We start from the raw sequence: 21971 nt of genomic DNA, 5'->3' as shown, positions 1-21971 counted from the left end.
ATAATAGTGCATTACATGTTTTTTGAATGACTACCTCATCTCTGTACCCCACGCATACAATTATCTGTAAGGTCCCTAAGTCGAGCAGTGAATTTCAAACACAGACGCAACCACAAAGACCAAGGAGGCTTTCCGATGCCTGGCAAAGACGGGCACCTATTGGTAGATGGGTTAAAAAAAGCAGACATTGAATATCCCTTTGAGCATGGTGAAGCTATGAATTTCACTGGTGTATCAATACACCCAGTCACTACAAAGACACAGACGTCCTTCCTAACTCACTTGTCGGAGAGGAAGGAAAACGCTCAGAGTTTTTACCATGAGGCCAATGGTGACTTTAAAACATTTCCAAAGTTGAATGGCTGTGATAGGAGAAAACTGAGGACGGATCAACAACATTGTAGTTACTCCAAAATATTCCAAAACATGCATCCTGTTCACAATAAGGCAATAAAGTAAAACATCAACAAAATTGGCAAATAAATGTACTTTATGTCTTGAATACAAAGTGTTATGTTTGGGGAAAATCCAAAACAAAACATCACTGAGTACCACTCATATTTTCGAGCATGGTGGTGACTGCATCATGTTATGGGTATGATTGTCATCAACAAGGACTAAGGAGTTTTTTAGGATAAAAAAAGAAACGGAATAGAGCTAAGCACAGGCAAACTCCTAGAGTTAAACCTGGTTCAGTCTGCTTTCCAACAGACACTGGGAGACAAATGAATCTTTCTGCAGGAAAATAACCTAAATCACAATGCCAAATATACACTGGAGTTTCTTACCAAGACAATGTGGAATGTTCCTAACTGGCCTAGTTAAGGTTTTACTTAAATCTTCTTGAATATCTATGGCAAGACTTGAAAATGGCTGTATAGCAATGATCCAACTTGACCGAGCTTGAAGAATGTAAAAATGAATAATGTGCAAATATTGTACAATCCAGGTGTGCGAAGCTCTTAGAGACATACCCAGAAATACTCACAGCTATAATCACTGTCAAAGGTGATTCGAATGTATTGACTCAGGGGTGTGAACGCTTATGTAAATGAGATATTTCTGTATTTCATTTTCACTCAATTGGCAGACAATTTTTAAAGCATGTTTTCACTTTTGTCATTATGGGGTATTGTGTATAGATGGGTGTGAAAAACATTTTTTTAATCAATTTTGAATTCAGGCTGTAACACAACAAAATGTGGAATAAGTCAGAGAGTGTGAACACTTTCTGAAGGCACTGTATCAATTGTATGGTCACAGAGTTTAATTTTAATGATATCACTCACCTAGGTAATCATTTGAAGAAAGCCACAGGCCTCTAAAAGGAACAAATGAAATAATCATGTCTCTGTCACTAACAAATACAGTCATGGGTGGTAACTCTATAATTTACTTGAAAAGAAAAAGCACTCTATGAAATGTGCAAAATAGGCTTTACAACATAGTGTTAAAACAACAGCTCAAAATGATTTAGTGTAACACTACAGGTGTTCATTTCTTACACTGAGAAAATGTAACAGCGTCAGCACAAAGCAAAGTGAGGCCAGCTTACTCTAAATCAAGTGTTATATATTACACAGTAGATGTTGCGTATCACTCTACAGTAGAGCTATGCAAATGCCACAATCAAGTTAATTTGAACACTTTAAGAGTTGAATGGGAAAAACTAAAGTGTTAAATCTTTAACACTTTTAAAAGTGTTATTTTAACACCAGTTCAGTGGGACACGTGTGTTCACTGAAAATAATGTACATTTAAGTTAAATGTACACCATTGATTTTGCTGTGTGCCATCCAGAGAACTTAGATATATTTAGCGACAATTGGCTTGAACGTGTCTCAGTGCCCACCTCCTCAGGGTTGCCTTTGTTATCTAACCATGTTGGCTGGCGTCAGCCCTGTGAACACAGTGCTGTAGCAGGGATCAAGTCCTAGCGGATGATTCACTCACAGGGCTCGGGGCGCTCTGCTGTTGCTTTGGATTATTTTGAGTGTGAACCTGGGTGTCGAGCCAAGATGTAGCCTATTCCTTATGCTTTTACAGAAATATGCCCTCTCTCCCAAACACGTGCACTTACACACACCAACCACGCACACACACACACACACACACACACACACACACACACACACACACACACACACACACACACACACACACACACACACACACACACACACACACACACACACACACACACACACACACACACACACACACACACTCCTTTTGTTCCTTCACACATTCCTTTTCTTCACCGGGAGGTGTGAGTCAGAGAGTGTTAGTGGCAGCGAGGTGGTATGAACCTCGACAACCTAGGCAGCACACTTCCCTGGGAGATGACCTAGTCATGGTGTGTGTGAACCCACAAGCTACTGGGGCCGAGGCGGGGGCACCAAAGGCTACCATCAAAATACAGCAGCCGGCTCATATCAACCCCATTGAGGGGATTCCGTCAATCCACACGCAGAAGCCCTGCTGCCTGTTTAAACTTGCATTGCATGGATGGACGTGGGGTCTTTGGTCTGAAAGACTCCAAAGCCTCCAGTGCTAGTCATGGGGCTGTGTAATTTCACACAGTTCTGACTCAGAGGGTGCATTTGAGCAGATGAAATATGGAGAGCATTAATTTAAGTCAGAGTGAACGACACGAAAACAGTTTTTCTGGCGAGGCTAGATTTCATCTCATTTGGAGTCCATATGATGTTGCTGTGTAGCGCATTTAAACATTATCTTAAGTAATCAGGGGAGTGTTCTTGGAGTTCCTCCTTGATGTTTAAGTAATGAGCTAAATCCCTCTGCCTGGCTGATAATGATGAGGAGCACCATTAAAGATACATGCACAGGGACAGCTGGGCCTCATCCACTTTGATGCCTCTGCCTCCTCAAACGAGTCATTAATATCTCCCATTTTCTTTCTTAATTTCTGATGCTTGCTGATTGCCAGTCCACCCGGTAAAGACCCAGCTAACTGATGCTAAAGACAGACTCGGCCAAACAGAATAGGGCTGTTTTGATGTCAGACTTATTTGTTAGCAATCAAAGCACTTCACAATGAATGTACTGCACCTACAGTATGTGTGCCATTCAAGCGTGAATACATTGTCTGAAAAGAAGGGTCTGTTCCATAATGCATGGCCTTACTCCACCATATCCCAGTGTGACTGAAAACAATTCACTTCAATGCTGTAGATAATGGAACACTGGTGGTACTTTAGTAGATATGTTTTTAACAGAAAACAGATTAAGAAAATATTGTTTTAAGGTTCATAGTCGATAAGCTCTAAGGGTGAGGGGATGAAAAACTCAATTTGATTTCCATCACCACCTTCAAACAAACTGCAAATGAACACAGCCCCCACTTAGTTCGATAAATGAAAGCCACAAATGATGTTTAGTTCTTTGTTTTGGGTGTTTTCCCCTTACCTACTTATTGAAAGATAAAATCATTATAACCACACTCCTGAGATTGAGTCTTTCTGCCCATTTAAACTAAACTTTGTGCTGTCAGTTAGTGATTAAAACCCCACACAGAGAAGAGGTAGAACGAAGGAAGCCAAAACAAAAGACCCCCTCAAACATGAAAGAAAATGGAAAGAACACATCTTCTCTTGAGTGCATTGTGATTAAGATGTTGTGGGTTGAGAGGCCGTCACTGAGTGATTTAGACTGAACTTCTCAATTTGTGGAGTTTGTTGTTTCAGCAATACATACCGGCTTAATGGCCACTCTTGGAGTGAGAGTGAGAGAGAGACAGAGAGAGAGAGAGAGAGAGAGAGGCAAACTCTGCATAGATTAGAGGCAGTTATCTCTGTACTGACATAGACACAAACACTGCTATTGTCTCGTTGTCTGAACTGGCCAGATTTAGTGAGAGGGGAGTGAGTAGCCGGAAACCTCCCTGTCTATAACACAAGGCTCCTTTGCTCTCTTGCAAATTTTCCCTTTGCCTGATGTTGTCATTGGAGAGCCATACTGGATGTATGTGTGGAAGTGCACAATATACAGTACATGAGCGCAAAGACTTTCCAAACTTACCGTACTATAGCTTTCAAACTTGTTTCTCTGTGCTTTTTAATGGTGAGCGGTTAATTCAATATTGTGAATAATGGCTGACCTGTAAGCTTCCATTTCTCACCTCTTCTATCTCTCCATATTGAAGCGCTCTCTCATTAGTTGGGTTTTAATTGGCCGTTGGGCTAAGATGAAAACAATGAAGCATCGATTTCCTTAAACATAATCACTTAATCGCGTTGTCTAATGACTGAAGTCACCGTGGGCTCCGAGGAGAAAAATGACCAGTCGATGCTCTCGTTGATGCCCTTCACCTCATCCACCCAAAGGGTAGAGAGCAGAACCACCTACTCCATCTGACCTGTTTGGATTAACCCTTTTAGCTGCTGTGACAGCCTGTAAACGGTCCATCCATCAAACACACACTCACATGTACACTGAGTGTACAAAACATTAAGAACACCTCTTAATATTGAGTTGCACCCCCTTTTGCTCTCAGAACAGACTCAATTCATTGGGGCATGGACTGTACAAGGTGTCAAAAGCGTTCCACAGGGATGCTGGCCCATGTTTACGCCAATAATTCCCAAAGTTGTGTCATGTTGTCTGGATGTCCTTTGGGTTATGGAACATTCTTGATACACACGGGAAATGGTTGAGTGTGAAAAACCCAGCAGTGTTGCAGTTCTTGACACAAACCGGTGTCCCTGGCACCTAGTACCATCCTCGTTCACTTAAATATTTTTGACTTGCCCATTCACCCTCTGAATGGCACACATACACAATCCATGTCTCAATTGTCTCAAGACTTAAACATCCTTCTTTAACCTGTCACCTCCCCTTCATCTACATGATTGAAGTGGATTTAAAGCTGAAATATGTAACTTTTTGGGCGACCCAACCAAATTCACATAGAAAAGTGTGTTATAGATCTGTCATTCTCATTGAAAGCAAGTCTATGAAGCAGTATATCTGTTCTACTGTATGTGCAATATTTTTATGCTTCCCGTTTTTTCATCTTTTGCTTTCGTTTTTGTACACCAGCTTCAAACAGCTGAAAATACAACATATTTCATTATGGAAAAGATATTTCACAGTGGTTTAGATGGAACAATGATTCTCTACACTATTCTTGCTTGTTTTGTCACATAAACTAAAATTAGGTTAACTATTAGAATTTTATCAACCAAGAAATGTCCTAGCAATTTCTGCATAGTGCATCTTTAACAAGTGACATCAATAAAGGATCATAGCTTTCACCTGGATTCACTTGATCAGTCTATGTCATGTAAAGAGTAGGTGTTCTTCATGTTTTCTACACTCAATGTATACGTACATTTCACCTTGCTTACATTCACATACACACAGAGACAGATACACACACACACATAGGCCAGGTGCACACACAGGCATGCATGTACACACAAACAGGGTAATAGACAAATATTTGCCCTGTGCTGACATAGTCCAAATTAGCTTAAGTTTATGTGGACAGCATAATGTACTATCCAAGTGGCCATTTGTCCTCGTAGTATCTCTCTCCTCTGGCCCTGCGGTGTCAGAGCAGTCCCATTGTATGGCTCTCATTCTCTGTCTGCACAGATGGTACTGAGTAAACTGCTCTAATGTCCACCTGGCTGATGGCTGGACAAAGAGCTGCTTACCTGACCCCAGGGTCTGGAACTGAATAACACACACATACACACACACGCAAGCATGCACGCAGACAAACTCATACACACAACCACACAAACATACAAGTGCTATGTTTTGATCAAGCAGCCCATATGGGGGTCAGATAAAGAGGTTGGAAGATGCCATAGTCTTTGAATATCCTTTGAAAAGCTGTTCATACATAGTCATCAGAGGGCTTTATATTTCCTATGGACAAAACAGCTGATTCCTCATGGAAATGCATTTTCAGCATTAAGGAGTCTGATGGAATCATTGTGGTTTTAGACCAACCGATAAAAGGCCAGGGGGTTAGATAAATATTCTCTTGGTAGACATGACTTGAAAGTGGACATTTTGTGAGTTCTGCCTCTACCACAGACTTGAAAGCATGTCTCCAGGCAGGAAACTACCAGTAAAATATTCAACTAGTCCAGCATATTGTGGGTTTTGCGGTTTAAATATAGCGCACTCAAGGGATTACTTCCTCACTTCTATGGTTTGTGTTCTGCCTCATGGCCCGATATATCAACACCTAAGCTTGTGGAGAGTGACATTAATACTGCAGGACAGCGGCGGCCAACATGACTGCAAATGTTCTCCTTTTAATCCCAGTCCCCACTGCCTGTGGTCTGGGCATGGCAGCCCTTGATGAACATGTGAGCAGGAAAGTGTTACCAAACCTGTCCATCCCGGTGAGAGCTCAGCTCAGATCTTTTTTTCAGGATCCAGCCACTTCAGACATTTACAGGGCCTGCCTTCAATAAAAAAAATATAACAATTTTATCACCATGTTTAAAATGCAAAGCCACCATAAAGAAAAACACACTGCTACAAAAGAGGAAGTGTTCTTTGGCTCCTGTTTGCCACTACTCTTTCTCCAATTATCCTTCTCTCCTCCCCTCTGTGTCCTCGGATGAGCTCCAGTTTAACTGTTGGACGGTGGTGTCTGTGGCGATGGCTGTCGCAGGAAGATAAAGAGTTTTTCCTGGGGCATGAGGAGAGGGCCACACAGTGATTTAGGGCCCCTCTCCTGCATCTCCTCTGGCTGCATTAGCCAGCCACCTTATAATTGTGTGAAAGGGGCACTCCCAGAGTCTCCGTCATTACTCACCGACCCAGTTGCGGGCTCTGTCAGGCCCCTGCCCTCTCCCTCTGTCTCCATCCCCCTATCCCTCTGCCGTCCTCTCTCTCTCTTTAGACAAGGAGGGACATCCCTAGGCCCCATCAGCCCCTCACTCCCCAGGGCGATCCCTCTTGTTACTTGGACCCACCAGTGGTATTGGCGGGTTTCTCCTCTTCTCTCTCTGAATTTGTCTGACACTGTCTTTTGTCAGAACAAGGTCCATTGTGCTGCAGTTGTTGTGAATGATATCAACTCTGCAGGAGAGCCATTGTGAGTGGAGTGAATGGAGGCTGGTTTAACCCAGTCGGCCTGGTTAAGAACTGATGTAGTCATAATGAGAGGAGCGTAATTGCTCTGTATCTCCAGGCCTTCACTCCAGAAACCCAGGAGGATTTCTCACCTACTGGAACATATGAATATCATATGCAGGATCTCAGGGATGCAAAGACAGCCACATTAATGTGAGAGCAGAGCATCATTTCCTCATCATCAGGGAGTGATTTGTATGGAGTGAGGAACTCTGAGAGTCAAATTAGAATCATCTAAATGCCTCTAGGGGCAATTTGCAACGCATGCTGTGGTGAAAAGGATAACATAGTAATTGCATGTTGTGTGACTTACGTTTATAATGATGTGAATTTATTTTATTTTCAGCAGGGTTTTTAACATTTGCATGCAGTATATGATGATATGAACTAATGATTAAAGTTCAGGATGTTAAAAACAACATAAATGTTTTTAACCTCGTTTTTTAAGATAATATTTATAACCATACAGTAGAAGCAAATTAAAAGAAGCACAGTGGTCTTATTTAGCACAATGTGTTTTTTTATGGTCCGCTGTAGATGTATTACATTTTATTATTCACAGCAGGGATATATTTTATTTCTAGCATACTATTTTCTACCCTCCGCATATACCAATTTATAATCCAACATGAATCCTACTCTTGACGTTCTAGTATACTGTATGTGTCACGGTCGTCCTACTCTTCTTCTGAAGAGGAGAGGCGAGAAGGATCGGAGGACCAAAATGCGGCGTGATGTGTGTTCATCATGAATTTTAATAAAGAAAACACTGAACACTATACAAAAACAGTAAACAAAATAACAACCGTGACGCTAATGCGAGCTGCGCTGAAACAAGCCATCAACATAGACAATCACCCACAAACAAACAGTGCAACCCAGGCTACCTAAGTATGATTCTCAATCAGAGACAACTAATGACACCTGCCTCTGATTGAGAACCATACTAGGCCGAAACATAGAAAACCCAAATCATAGAAAATCAAACATAGACTGCCCACCCAACTCACGCCCTGACCATACTAAATAAATACAAAACAAAGGAAATAAAGATCAGAACGTGACAGTATGCTCCACGGTAATTATCCAATCTGTAACCATGTGCGCTGAGAGTCGGGAAGCAAGTTCAGGGAGTGAATACATTTAATAAATAAACCAACATGAACAAAACAAGAAACACGAACAGCGCACCGACATGAAACAGATACAGAAACCGTAATGCCTGGGGAGGGAGCAAAAGGGAGGGACATAAATAGGGCAGGTAATCAAGGAGGTGATGGAGTCCAGGTGAGTGACAATAAGCGCTGGTGCGCGAGTGACAAGTGTGCGTAATAATCAGCAGTGTGGTGACCTAGAGGCCAGAGAGGGAGTATATGTGACACAATCAAATTCCTCAGCTCCCCTGTGGTAGGCTAACCAGTCTGTCCCTCTGTGTGTGTCCTCAGAAGGAGGGACGTGTGAGGTGATCGCAGCCCACCGGTGCTGTAATAAGAACCGTATCGAGGAGCGCTCCCAGACCGTCAAGTGCTCCTGTCTACCGGGGAAAGTGGCCGGGACGACACGCAACAAACCCTCTTGTGTGGACGGTAAGGACATGTTCATAGTCATTTACTTTCATCAACACATATGTTTTGTTTTACTACATACTGTATGTCATATGTGTTGTATCCATCATTGGCTTAGTCAGATGTTTTATTGTAAAAAGAAATGTAGTTCAGAGGTACTTTTTTACAGTAGTTTATAACATTGTAATTCTAACATTACGTTTGAGAGAGACAGCCACATGCTGAGGTGTTTAATCTCTTTTCCTCCTAATGCGGCTCATTCCTGCATGACTCTCTTCTGTCTTAGTGAAGTCATTTAAGATAATTAAGCACTCTTAGTTGGAGACTAAGTTGAACCTGGGTAAGTGCTGCAAAGGGAGACAATCAATACCTCAGGTGCACTGTTGAGCACCTGGGAATGGCCCATGTTTCACATTGCATGGCCCAAGGCAGCTTAGATTCATAAATTAATAAATGAAAAACACAACTCTGGCAACCCCTGGGCTGACACACCTGAAACGCCTAACTGAGGAAAATAATCAACACAGTTACAGGGGAATGGAGAGCACAGGCAGTCACAAGCACAGTGGGATAGAACAGCTCAGAGAGCCTAGCTCCTTCACGCCTTCAGATCTCATGTATCCTGATGCCCTCTTTATTGTTTCACCTCAAACTCCTCAAAGATGAAAGTCATCTAGGCTGGCCTCACAAAGGATCGACACCGAAATGTCTTCATTACGAAAGACATTTCAATGACGGGGCGCACGTCTGCCCTCTTCAATCCCTTGGCTTGCTCCATCTTGATCAGTTCTGGAATATGAATTAGATATGAGTCTTGAGACACAAAACTTAGCAATTTCATCCTCAAACCAACTGCATAAACCTTTAAGGCTAAGGACTCCGAACTTGGTTGACTCACCCTACTTAAGAAAGTATGCTCAGTGCATTTCACAAAGGGGAAAACCCTCTGAAAGAAACATTTAAAGAGTTATAACCTTGAAAACAGCACTGTAGTTCTTCCAGCAGACAGTTTTGTCCCCACACAGACTAGACAGCCAACCAAACAATGTCTCCTCCACTCTACCATGACAACATGTTTTAACCATGGCCCTCTGGACAATTGTTTGTGTATGTTAACTAAACATGGCCTCCACATAACAAAAACGGATTTCTATATTCAAATCAAATCAAATCAAATTTTATTTGTCACATACACATGGTTAGCAGATGTTAATGCGAGTGTAGCGAAATGCTTGTGCTTCTAGTTCTGACAATGCAGTAATAATCCAACAAGTAATCTAACTAACAATTCCCCCCAAAAAACTGTCTTATACACAGTGTAAGGGGATAAAGAATATGTACATAAAGATATATGAATGAGTGATGGTACAGAGCAGCTTAGGCAAGATACAGTAGATGGTATCGAGTACAGTATATACATATGAGATGAGTATGTAAACAAAGTGGCATAGTTAAAGTGGCTAGTGATACATGTATTACATAAGGATGCAGTAGATGATATAGAGTACAGTATATACGTATACATATGAGATGAATAATGTAGGGTATGTAAACATTATATTAGGTAGCATTGTTTAAAGTGGCTAGTGATATATTTTACATCATTTCCCATCAATTCCCATTATTAAAGTGGCTGGAGTTGAGTCAGTGTGTTGGCAGCAGCCACTCAATGTTAGTGGTGGCTATTTAACAGTCTGATGGCCTTGAGATAGAAGCTGTTTTTCAGTCTCTCGGTCCCAGCTTTGATGCACCTGTACTGACCTCGCCTTCTGGATAATAGTGGGGTGAACAGGCAGTAGCTCGGGTGGTTGTTGTCCTTGATGATCTTTATGGCCTTCCTGTAACATCGGGGGGTGTAGGTGTCCTGGAGGGCAGGTAGTTTGCCCCCGGTGATGCGTTGTGCAGACCTCACTACCCTCTGGAGAGCCTTACAGTTGTGGGCGGAGCAGTTGCCGTACCAGGCGGTGATACAGCCCGCCAGGATGCTCTCGATTGTGCATCTGTAGAAGTTTGTGAGTGCTTTTGGTGACAAGCCGAATTTCTTCAGCCTCCTGAGGTTGAAGAGGCGCTGCTGCGCCTTCTTCACGATGCTGTCTGTGTGAGTGGACCAATTCAGTTTGTCTGTGATGTGTATGCCGAGGAATTTAAAACTTACTACCCTCTCCACTACTGTTCCATCGATGTGGATAGGGGGGTGTTCCCTCTGCTGTTTCCTGAAGTCCACAATCATCTCCTTAGTTTTGTTGACGTTGAGTGTGAGGTTATTTTCCTGACACCACACTCCGAGGGCCCTCACCTCCTCCCTGTAGGCCGTCTCGTCGTTGTTGGTAATCAAGCCTACCACTGTTGTGTCGGGGTCTCGAGCTTGATGACGAGCTTGGAGGGTACTATGGTGTTGAATGCCGAGCTGTAGTCGATGAACAGCATTCTCACATAGGTATTCCTCTTGTCCAGATGGGTTAGGGCAGTGTGCAGTGTGGTTGAGATTGCATCGTCTGTGGACCTATTTGGGCGGTAAGCAAATTGGAGTGGGTCTAGGGTGTCAGGTAGGGTGGAGGTGATATGGTCCTTGACTAGTCTCTCAAAGCACTTCATGATGACAGAAGTGAGTGCTACGGGGCGGTAGTCATTTAGCTCAGTTACCTTAGCTTTCTTGGGAACAGGAACAATGGTGGCCCTCTTGAAGCATGTGGGAACAGCAGACTGGTATAGGGATTGATTGAATATGTCCGTGAACACACCGGCCAGCTGGTCTGCGCATGCTCTGAGGGCGCGGCTGGGGATGCCGTCTGGGCCTGCAGCCTTGCGAGGGTTAACACGTTTAAATGTTTTACTCACCTCGGCTGCAGTGAAGGAGAGTCCACATGTTTTCGTTGCAGGCCGTGTCAGTGGTACTGTATTGTCCTCAAAGAGGGCAAAAAAGTTATTTAGTCTGCCTGGGAGCAAGACATCCTGGTCCGTGACTGGGCTGGTTTTCTTCTTGTAGTCCGTGATTGACTGTAGACCCTGCCACATACCTCTTGCGTCTGAGCCGTTGAATTGAGATTCTACTTTGTCTCTATACTGACGCTTAGCTTGTTTGATAGCCTTGCGGAGGGAATAGCTGCACTGTTTGTATTCGGTCATGTTACCAGTCACCTTGCCCTGATTAAAAGCAGTGGTTCGCGCTTTCAGTTTCATGCGAATGCTGCCATCAATCCACGGTTTCTGGTTAGGGAATGTTTTAATCGTTGCTATGGGAACGACATCTTCAACGCACGTTCTAATGAACTTGCACACCGAATCAGCGTATTCGTCAATGTTGTTATCTGACGCAATACGAAACATATCCCAGTCAACATGATGGAAGCAGTGTGGAATCAGCTTGGTCGGACCAGCGTTGGACAGACCTCAGCGTGGGAGCTTCTTGTTTTAGTTTCTGTCTGTAGGTAGGGATCAGCAAAATGGAGTCGTGGTCAGCTTTTCCGAAAGGAGGGCGGGGCAGGGCCTTATATGCGTCGCGGAAGTTAGAGTAACAATGATCCAAGGTTTTTTCAGCCCTAGTTGCGCAATCGATATGCTGATACAATTTAGGGAGTCTTGTTTTCAGATTAGCCTTGTTAAAATCCCCAGCTACAATGAATGCAGCCTCAGGATGTAGAGATTCCAGTTTGCAAAGAGTCAAATAAAGTTAGTTCAGAGCCATCGATGTGTCTGCTTGGGGGGGAATATATACGGCTGTGATTATAATCGAAGAGAATTCTCTTGGTAGATAATGCGGTCGACATTTGATTGTGAGGAATTCTAAATCAGGTGAACAGAAGGATTTGACTTCCTGTATATTTCTGTGATCACACCACGTCTCGTTAGCCATAAGGCATACGCCCCCGCCCCTCTTCTTACCAGAAAGATGTTTGTTTCTGTCGGCGCGATGCGTGGAGAAACCCGCTGGCTGCACCGCCTCCGATAGCGTCTCTCCAGTGAGCCATGTTTCCGTGAAGCAAAGAACGTTACAGTCTCTGATGTCCCTCTGGAATGCTACCCTTGCTCGGATTTCATCAACCTTGTTGTCAAGAGACTGGACATTGGCGAGAAGAATGCTAGGGAGTGGTGCACGATGTGCCCGTCTCCGGAGTCTGACCAGAAGACCGCCTCGTTTCCCTCTTTTACGGAGTCATTTTTTTGGGTCGCCGGCTGGGATCCATTCCGTTGTCCTGGTTGAAAGGCAGAACACAGGATCCGCTTCGTGAAAATCATATTCTTGGTTGTACTGTTGGTGAGTTGACGCTGATCTTATATTCAGTAGTTCTTCTCGACTGTATGTAATGAAACCTAAGATGACCTGGGGTACTAATGTAAGAAATAACATGTAAAAAAAAAAAGAAAACTGCATAGTTTCCTAGGAACGCGAAGCGAGGCGGCCATCTCTGTCGGCGCCGGAAGTGTGTCTCGATGTGATAAGTTGATAGGATCCAGATAGGAGAGGATGGAGTGGATGGGGAGTGAGTTGGTGGGGAGGGGAGAATGAATAGATTGGAGAGGAGGGAAGGGAGGGAGGGAGAATGAATAGATAGGTGAGGATGGAGAGGATGGGGAGTGAGTTGGTGGGGAAGGGAGAATGAATAGATAGGAGAGGATGGAGAGGAGGGAAGGGAGGGAGGGAGAATGAATAGATAGGTGAGGATGGAGAGGATGGGGAGTGAGGTGGTGGGGAAGGGAGAATTAATAGATTGGAGAGGATGGAGAGGATGGGGAGTGAGGTGGTGGGGAAGGGAGGATGAATAGATTGGAGAGGATGGAGAGGATGGGGAGTGAGGTGGTGGAGAAGGGAGGATGAATAGATTGGAGAGGATGGAGAGGATGGGGAGTGAGGTGGTGGGGAAGGGAGAATGAATAGATAGCAGAGGATGGAGAGGATGGGGAGTGAGGTGGTGGGGAAGGGAGAATGAATAGATTGGAGAGGATGGAGAGGATGGAGAGGATGGGGAGTGAGGTGGTGGGGAAGGGAGGATGAATAGATAGCAGAGGATGGAGAGGATGGAGAGGATGGGGAGTGAGGTGGTGGGGAAGGGAGAATGAATAGATAGCAGAGGATGGAGAGGATGGGGAGGATGGGGAGTGAGGTGGTGGGGAAGGGAGAATGAATAGATTGGAGAGGATGGAGAGGATGGGGAGTGAGGTGGTGGGGAAGGGAGAATGAATAGATAGGTGAGGATGGAGAGGATGGGGAGTGAGGTGGTGGGGAAGGGAGAATGAATAGATAGCAGAGGATGGAGAGGATGGGGAGGATGGGGAGTGAGGTGGTGGGGAAGGGAGAATGAATAGATTGGAGAGGATGGAGAGGATGGGGAGGATGGGGAGTGAGGTGGTGGGGAAGGGAGAATGAATAGATTGGAGAGGATGGAGAGGATGGGGAGTGAGGTGGTGGGGAAGGGAGAATTAATAGATAGGTGAGGATGGAGAGGATGAGGGGGTGAGGTGGTGGGGAAGGGAGAATTAATAGATAGGTGAGGATGGAGAGGATGAGGGGGTGAGGTGGTGGGGAAGGGAGAATGAATAGATAGGTGAGGATGGAGAGGATGAGGGGGTGAGGTGGTGGGAAAGGGAGAATGAATAGATTGGAGAGGATGAGGGGGTGAGGTGGTGGGGAAAGGAGAATGAATAGATTGGAGAGGATGAGGGGGTGAGGTGGTGGGGAAAGGAGGATGAATAGATTGGAGAGGATGGGGAGTGAGGTGGTGGGGAAGGGAGAATGAACAGATAGGAGAGGATGGGGAGGAGGGAGGGAGGGAGGGAGGGAGGGAGGGAGGGAGGGAGGGAGGGAGGGAGGGAGGGAGGGAGGGAGGGAGGGAGGGAGGGAGGGAGGGAGGGAGGGAGGGAGGGCTGGGAGATGTTCACACTTCATGCCTCTGTGCTCCTGGGTCCTGCAGTGAGGGAAGAATCCCTGTACCTGTTACTGTATTGATTAGCAACCTATTATAAAGAGAGTGGGGATGAAATGGAAATGACAAGTCACTGAGCAGCAATGTTCCAGCAGTGAGCACCACAGAAAGAGAGGGAGGGAAAGATAGAGAGAGAGAGAGAGAGAGAGATAGAGAAAGAAAGAGAGAGAGAGACAGAGAGAGAGAGAAAGACACAAAGAGAAAGAGACACACAGAGAGAGAGAGGGAGACACACAGAGAGAGAGAGAGAGAGAGAGAGAGAGAGAGCGAGAGAGAGAGTGAGAAAGCGAGAGAGTTGTCTGTTGTTTGTGTGGTTCTGTGGGCCCCTGTTCAACTCTGTGAGGGTGAGGGTTTATAGACCTGTGTAGTCAGTGTTCTGTGACTGTCCCCTCAGTGGTGTGAAGGGGTGCACTAGCCTGGCTAAAAAGATTGAACTCATCCCCAGGTCTCCCGTTATTAATGCTTAATCTGTGATGAGAAATGATGCTACCACCCAGGCTGGCTCATTTCGCACTTAAGGGGATACCCACTGTGACTATTCCATACACATACATTGGACACAACCACACATAAATACACTCTTGAACACAGACACACACACACACACACACACACACTAAGCTTCCCTTCACATGCACCAAGTCCTGTACTGTATGTGTGTGGCAAGACGTACTCTTCTTTCATCAGATAAAGTCTTTGAGACAGAATCCTGGGTGTATTAACTGTCATTAGCATCAAACAATCAAACCATTAAACCCCTTAACAGAGAAAAGGGACTGCATGAAGATAAAACAGATCCAATGACATTGTTTTATATGTCATGTTTACTCCTTTGTAATATTATTATTATATATTATATATTATATTATTGATCAGTATCTGTGTGTGATGCTTCCTCTGGGATTGGTAACTGATTGGGTTATGTATTAATGCATGGGAATGTGGTGCTTGTGTTTGAGGCTGGCGCCAAACACAGTCAGTGGGGGAGTGCTGTCAGCTTTTTCCCAGCATGTGAATTGATTATTAGCATTGACAAAGAGAACTACGTCCCAGTTATGTCAGGGCCAACAAGACTCTTAGTTAGGAACATCCCTTTTAACAAGTCAAACGCTGCTGCTTATTTCTCACAGCCCAAGCGAGGCCAATGAAATACGCTCAGATTAGATGCTGTCACTGCACCGCTGCCTTTATCCTGTTTTGAGATATGCAAGTGCACAAGTACTGTACACACACTTTCTGCACACGCGTGTCATGGATCCCTCTGGAACTTTAATTGCCCACACCTGTCCCCTATTCCCAATGATTAGTAGTTTTATAAGTGTGCCCTTTGGTTTCCATTGGGCTGTCCATTATTGTTACAATTTCTGTTGGTGCGTGTGAGTACCTGTGCTGTGTGTTTTGGCTTTCGTGCCATTGTGGATTGCGCAGATGATTGCGGGTCTCGTCCCGTGGGTTAAACGCTGTGCGCGTGTTATTTATTTGGGGTACTCCTCGCTCTTTTGTTTGGGTTTCTACCCTGTTTTGTATACCATTAAGGGAGGAAGAGAGAATGGCCCGTCCGAAGACGCTGTGACTGGTCCGTCCAGGCCCCCGCCACAACTTTGGGAACTGCAACTGGGTCATCCGACGTCACCACAACGGGTCTGTCCGACAACGCCTCTTCAGCAGCTACAACTGACCCGCACTGCGTTCCTGTGATTGTCCTCGAGGCCGGTGTCGTTGTCCTGTGTGTTTTGGCTTTCGTGTCATTGTGGATTGCGCAGATGATTACGGGTCTCGTTCCGTGGGTTAATCATTGTGTGCTTGTGTTATTTATTTGAGGTACTCCTCGCTCTTTTGTTTTGGGTTTCTACCCTGTGTTTTGTTACGTGTTTGTTTGGGCTTCGTCCCCGTGCCTTTACATGGCACGCCCTAATTTAGGTCAATAAAAACCGCTATTACGAATTCCTGTCTCACCCGAATCATTTATACCAGCGTGACAGCAGGTGCACACACACACACACACAGACACACACAGACACACACACAGACAAAGGCTGTTTACACCCCCTCTGCCACAAAGAATATACATAGTAGGTGTGTGTCTATCAGTGATGATCTCTTAACATAAGCAAAACACACACACGCTCTCTCATACACACATGCATCACACACACTTATTTTCCCTATTGAGCATATTATGCGTGGTGCTAGCCACTGATGGGGAATGAACTCTCCTGTTTGGCTGCGGGCGGGTATTGCTGAGCATGACAGGTTGACATGGTACATTTGAGAAACGTACAGGGGGAAAGCACACATGAACGTGAGCTTCTTCAAGGGTAGAAAGAGATACCTGATCATCCACACACTCTGCTGATCAAAGGAACCATCTGAATGAAGCCAGATACAGGATATCAAAGCACTCGGAATAAACAGCGTACTTTGATGAGGCCCGTCAAAAGACATTGTCTTTCCATGCATACTGTACGCAAGGCCATTGCCATGATTAGTAATATCTATGTTTCAAAAAGAAAACTCCTAATTATATCTGGAGATGTGACATGCTACATATTTCAAAATACAATGCAGTAGTATCATCCTGAAGTGCAGGAATAAATCAGTCACGTTGCATTTAAAACATCTGGTCTTTTTCTATAACACTTATGCTGGCTGTGTGTCTGTGTGGATGAATTAAAGCAGGCCTGGCTTTCCATGATTACCTTGCCTCAAAGTTGACAGTGCAAAGTCTAAATCCTATGACATCTAAAGAAAGTCACACAAAATGAACATAAAATACACTTATTGGAAGACTTCTGTCCGTCCCAGTATGGTTCACTCACTTCTGGCTTTGAGAATGTATTCTCACCCCTTGACTTTTTCCCAATTTGTTGTTTTACAGCCTGAATTTAAAATGGACAAAATGGAAATTGTATTTCACTGATCAACACACAATACCCCATAATGTCAAACTGGAATTTAGCATTTTGAATGTTTTACAAATTAATTCAACATTAAATGTGCTTAACAAGTCACATCACAAGTTGCATGGCCTCACTCTGTGTGCAATAACAGTGGTTAACATGATTTTTGAATGACTAGCCCATCTCTATACCCCACACATACATCTGTAAGGTCCATGGCATGAAAATGGCTGTCTAACAATGATCAACAACCAACTTGACAGAGCTTGAAGAGTTTAAAAAGAATCATGGGCAAATCCAGGTGTTTATAGACTTACCACAAAAGACTAATCACTGCCAAAGGTTATTATAACATTGACTCAGGGGGTTGAATACTTATCTAATCAGGAGTTCTGTGCCTCAACACAATCCTGTTTCGGAGCTCTACGGACAAATATTTCGACCTCGTGGCTTGGTTTTTGCTCAGACATGCACTGTTATATATATATCTATGGCAATTCCGAGAGTATTCAGACCCCTTTACTTTTTCCACATTTTTTACGTTACAGCTAAAATTGATTATTGTTTTTTTACACACAATATATTTTTTACACACAATATATGTTTTTTCTACACACAATATCCCATTATGACAAAACGAAAGCAGGTTTTCAGAAATGTTTGCAAATGTATTAAAAATAAAAAACAGAAATACTTTATTTACATAAATATTCAGACCCTTTGCTATGAGACTTGAAATTGAGCTCAGGTGTATCTTGTTTCCATTGATCACCCTTGAGATGTTTCTACAACTTGATTGGAGTTCACCTGTGGTAAATTCAATTGATTGGACATGATTTGGAAAGGCACACAACTGTCTATATAAGGTCCCACAGTTGACAGATCATGTCAGAGCAAAGTCCAAGCCATGAGGTCGAAATAATTGTTCGTAGAGCTCCGAGACAGGATTGTGTCGAGTCACAGAACTCGGGAAGGGTACCAAAATATTTCTGCAGCATTGAAGATCCCCAAGTTTGGAACCACCAAGACTATTCCTAGAGCTGGCCGCCAGGCCAAACTGAGCAATCGGTGGAGAAGGGCTTTGGTCAGGGAGGTGAACAAGAACCCAATCGCCACTCTGACAGAGCTTCAGAGTTCCTCTGTGGAGATGGGAGAACCTTCCAGAAGGACAACCATCACTGCAGCACTCCACCAATCAGGCCTTTATCATAGAGCCACTCCTCAGTAAAAGGCACATGACAGCCCACTTGGAGTTTGCCAAAAGGCACCTAAAGAAACAAGATTCTCTGTATTTTAAACCAAGATTGAATTCTTTGGCCTGAATGCCAAGCGTCACATTTGGAGGAAACCTGGCACCATCCCTAACCTGAACAATGGTGGTGGCAGCATCTTGCTGTGGATATGTTTTTCAGTGGCAGGGATTGGGAGACTAGCAAGGATAGAGGGGAAAAAAATGTTTTTGTTTTGTCATTATGGGGTATTGTGTGTAGATTGATGAGGGGAAAAACAATTGAATCCATTTTAGAATAAGGATGTAATGTAAAGAAATGTGGAAAACGTCAACGGGTCTGAATACCTTCGAATGCACTGTATATAAAATATACATATAATTCTTCCACTTTGACATTAGAGTATTTTTTATAGACCATTGACAAAAAAATGACAATTAAATCCCACTTTGTAACACAACTAAATGTGGAAAAAGTCAAGATGTGTGAATACTTTCTGAAGCACTGGATATACCCACCTGTGAAGGGGCAAACCTGCAAGGCCTGAACCTGGTGCTGATACAGCCCCAGGGTACCAGGGTAAGGTCAGGAGCACAGTGCTGTAGCATCCCAAAAAAATGCCTCCTTTCTCGCTGCATGACCACCCGACATGAGCAGAGTTCAAATCGAAACAAACACTAAAGGCTGCATATGAGTCAGAGGATGTTTTTTTGTTAAATTTGAGATTATAGACCAGAACCCGATACAGTAGCTAACTTCCTCTAACTTTGTCGCATCTTCCACCATAGAAGACATCATTAGACACTTGACCTTTCAACTGACGTGTTCCTCACTAGGGGCAGGAGTCATTCAGACAGTCAGAGCTATTCTTTATGTGTTCTGCGCCCCTCACACTTCCACAATGACTAATTCACTTCTGAACACTTTGAAGTTCTATCCATTCTCAACATTCTTTTTTTGCAAGAGCCATTGTTAGAATTGACAAGTAATGGACAATTCAAAGACTCTTTCATCAGAAGAAATACAGTTTTCCAACAACCACTCGAGCACACTTCAAGACGAATAACTCTTAGAAACACTCCAAGACACAGTACACACACAAATACACACTTGTTGCGTTCCACAAATACAGGCTGTGGTCCAAAGGTGGTCATTACGATTGTAACATGTTGGAAATGTAATGATTGAGATGCCAAATGATAGTGTCTGAATAGCTAGCTAATCAAGAGCCAATCTGGTACTGTGAAGAGCAACGATTAATATAGAATAATGGCCTGTGAATCCGACCTCAGATCTGAGGTCTCTGTCTCGGCCCCTTCATAATTACACACTGGCGTCATTATCCCAGCTCTATTGACCTTCTCCAGCCTTATTACTGCCATTACATACTGGCCAGTCTCCCTGGGATTACAGCCAGGCTCATCTCCCTGTGTAAGGACTGACCGAGCCTCTTCATTAGATCAATCAGCCTATCAAATCAAATCAAATTTTATTTGTCACTTGCGCCGAATACAACAGTTGTAGAACTTACCGTGAAATGCTTACTTACTTACAAGCCCTTAACCAACAATGTAGTTCAAGAAATAGACTTAAGAAAATATTGACTAAATAAAGTAAAAAATCGAACAAAAATGTTACACAATTTAATAACAATAACGAGACAGGAAGCATGGCCGCAGTGATGTGCTGGGCCGTAACGGACTACCCTCTGTAGCGCCTTACGACCGCATGTTGAACAGTTGCTATACCAGGCGGTGATGCAACCGGTCAGGATGATCTCGATGGTGCAGCTGTAAAACTTTTTGAGGATTTAGAGACGCAAATCTTTTCAGTCTCCTGAGGGGGAAAAGGCGTTGTCGTGCCCTCTTCACAACTGTCTCTTGTTGGTGATGTGGACACCGAGGAACTTGAAACTCACAACCAGCTCCACTAAAGCCCCGTCAATGTTAATGGGGGCCTATTCGGCCCTCCTTTTCCTGTAGTCCACGATTCGCTCCTTTGTCTTCCTCACATTGAGGGAGAGGTTGTTGTCCTTGTACCACACTGCAAGGTCTATGACCTCCTCCCTATAGGCTGTCTCATCGCTGCCGGTGATTAGGCTACCACTGTTGTGTCGTCAGCAAACTTAATGATGGTGTTGGAGTGGGTGAACAAGGAGTACAGGAGGGGACTAAGCACGCACCCCTGAGGGGCCCCAGTGTTGAGGATCAGCGTGGCAGATGTGTTGTTGCCTACCCTTACCACCTGGGGGCGACCCTTCATGAAGTCCTGGATCCAGTTGCAGTCCTGGATCCAGGGAGGTGTTAAGTCCCCATGTTCTTAGCTTAGTTTGCCCAGTTTGTTGTTTTTGTTATTGGTCAGGTGAGAGAGGACTCATGACTGATTAATATGGACATATGTGATTGATGGGTCAGAGACAGACTCTGACTGAGGTAGACTGATTGGAGAGTGGGAGAGTGTTGCTGGCTATAAGAGGCTGGAGGGACATGGTGCCAGACAGAGGGGCACAGAGGGACAGAGGGGTAATAGAGAGAAGCAGAGGGAGGTAGGGACAGTTCACTGTTATCCAGTGTGGGCCATTGATCCATGCCCCCAAACTGTAAATTAACACCTGCAGAAAAGCATGAAAATGTAAACCCTAATTGCTTTCCACTCTTGATCCTGACCCAAGGCGATCGATTTGAGTGGCGTAGGAGAAAGACACTGAGGGCCACCGAAGCTATTGGAAAACCATCCATTTTGCCTTGATTAATTTAAGTCCAGTCAACCATTCTAAGGCTTGTTCTGATGTTAAAAACCATTTGCTATTCATTGAACTGTCAGACATGTGTCTGTATAACGAGGGCATGTCTCTTTGAACACCTTGACAGACTCTCATCTGTCAAGGTGTTCAAACATTGTGTTACCTGGCAGACATGTCTGGGTCAATGTATCTATCATATACTGTAACTACCCCACTGTGTATTTGACGGACAAATAATATAAGCCATTTACCCAACGCTTCTCTCCAAAGTGACTAAGAGTCACGCATGCATACATTTCACACATGGTCGGCCCCAGAAATTGAACCCACAAGCTTGGTGGTGCAAGCATTATGCTACACCAACTGAGCTACAGAGGACCATAATATGCACAAGGTCTGTCATGTCATATTTTCAATCGATTCCAGACCCCACTTTCATGTGTTTGTCCATTAACGTTAATGTCAAACCTCGTGACAGGATGATTGTTGAG

General features: G+C 44.1%; 1 protein-coding gene across 3 annotated transcripts in view; it reads left to right on the top strand.

Moving 5' to 3' along the window:
* The window catches only part of LOC112219258 (chemokine-like protein TAFA-1), a 258312-nt gene that overhangs the window by 212689 nt on the left and 23652 nt on the right, over nt 1–21971 (top strand). For all 3 annotated transcript variants that reach the window (XR_006078592.1, XR_006078591.1, XM_024380426.2), the window contains exon 3: nt 8568–8708. Coding sequence is in view for 1 of the 3 variants with exons in the window: in XM_024380426.2 (XP_024236194.1) it covers nt 8568–8708 (141 nt within the window). In the remaining 2 variants the exon portion in view is untranslated. The remainder of the gene's footprint in view (nt 1–8567; nt 8709–21971) is intronic.

This window comes from Oncorhynchus tshawytscha, linkage group LG02 (genome assembly GCF_018296145.1).
Source record: "Oncorhynchus tshawytscha isolate Ot180627B linkage group LG02, Otsh_v2.0, whole genome shotgun sequence".
In the NCBI taxonomy this organism is placed as follows: Eukaryota; Metazoa; Chordata; class Actinopteri; order Salmoniformes; family Salmonidae; genus Oncorhynchus; species Oncorhynchus tshawytscha.
This window is presented reverse-complemented; position numbering and strand designations above follow the sequence as displayed.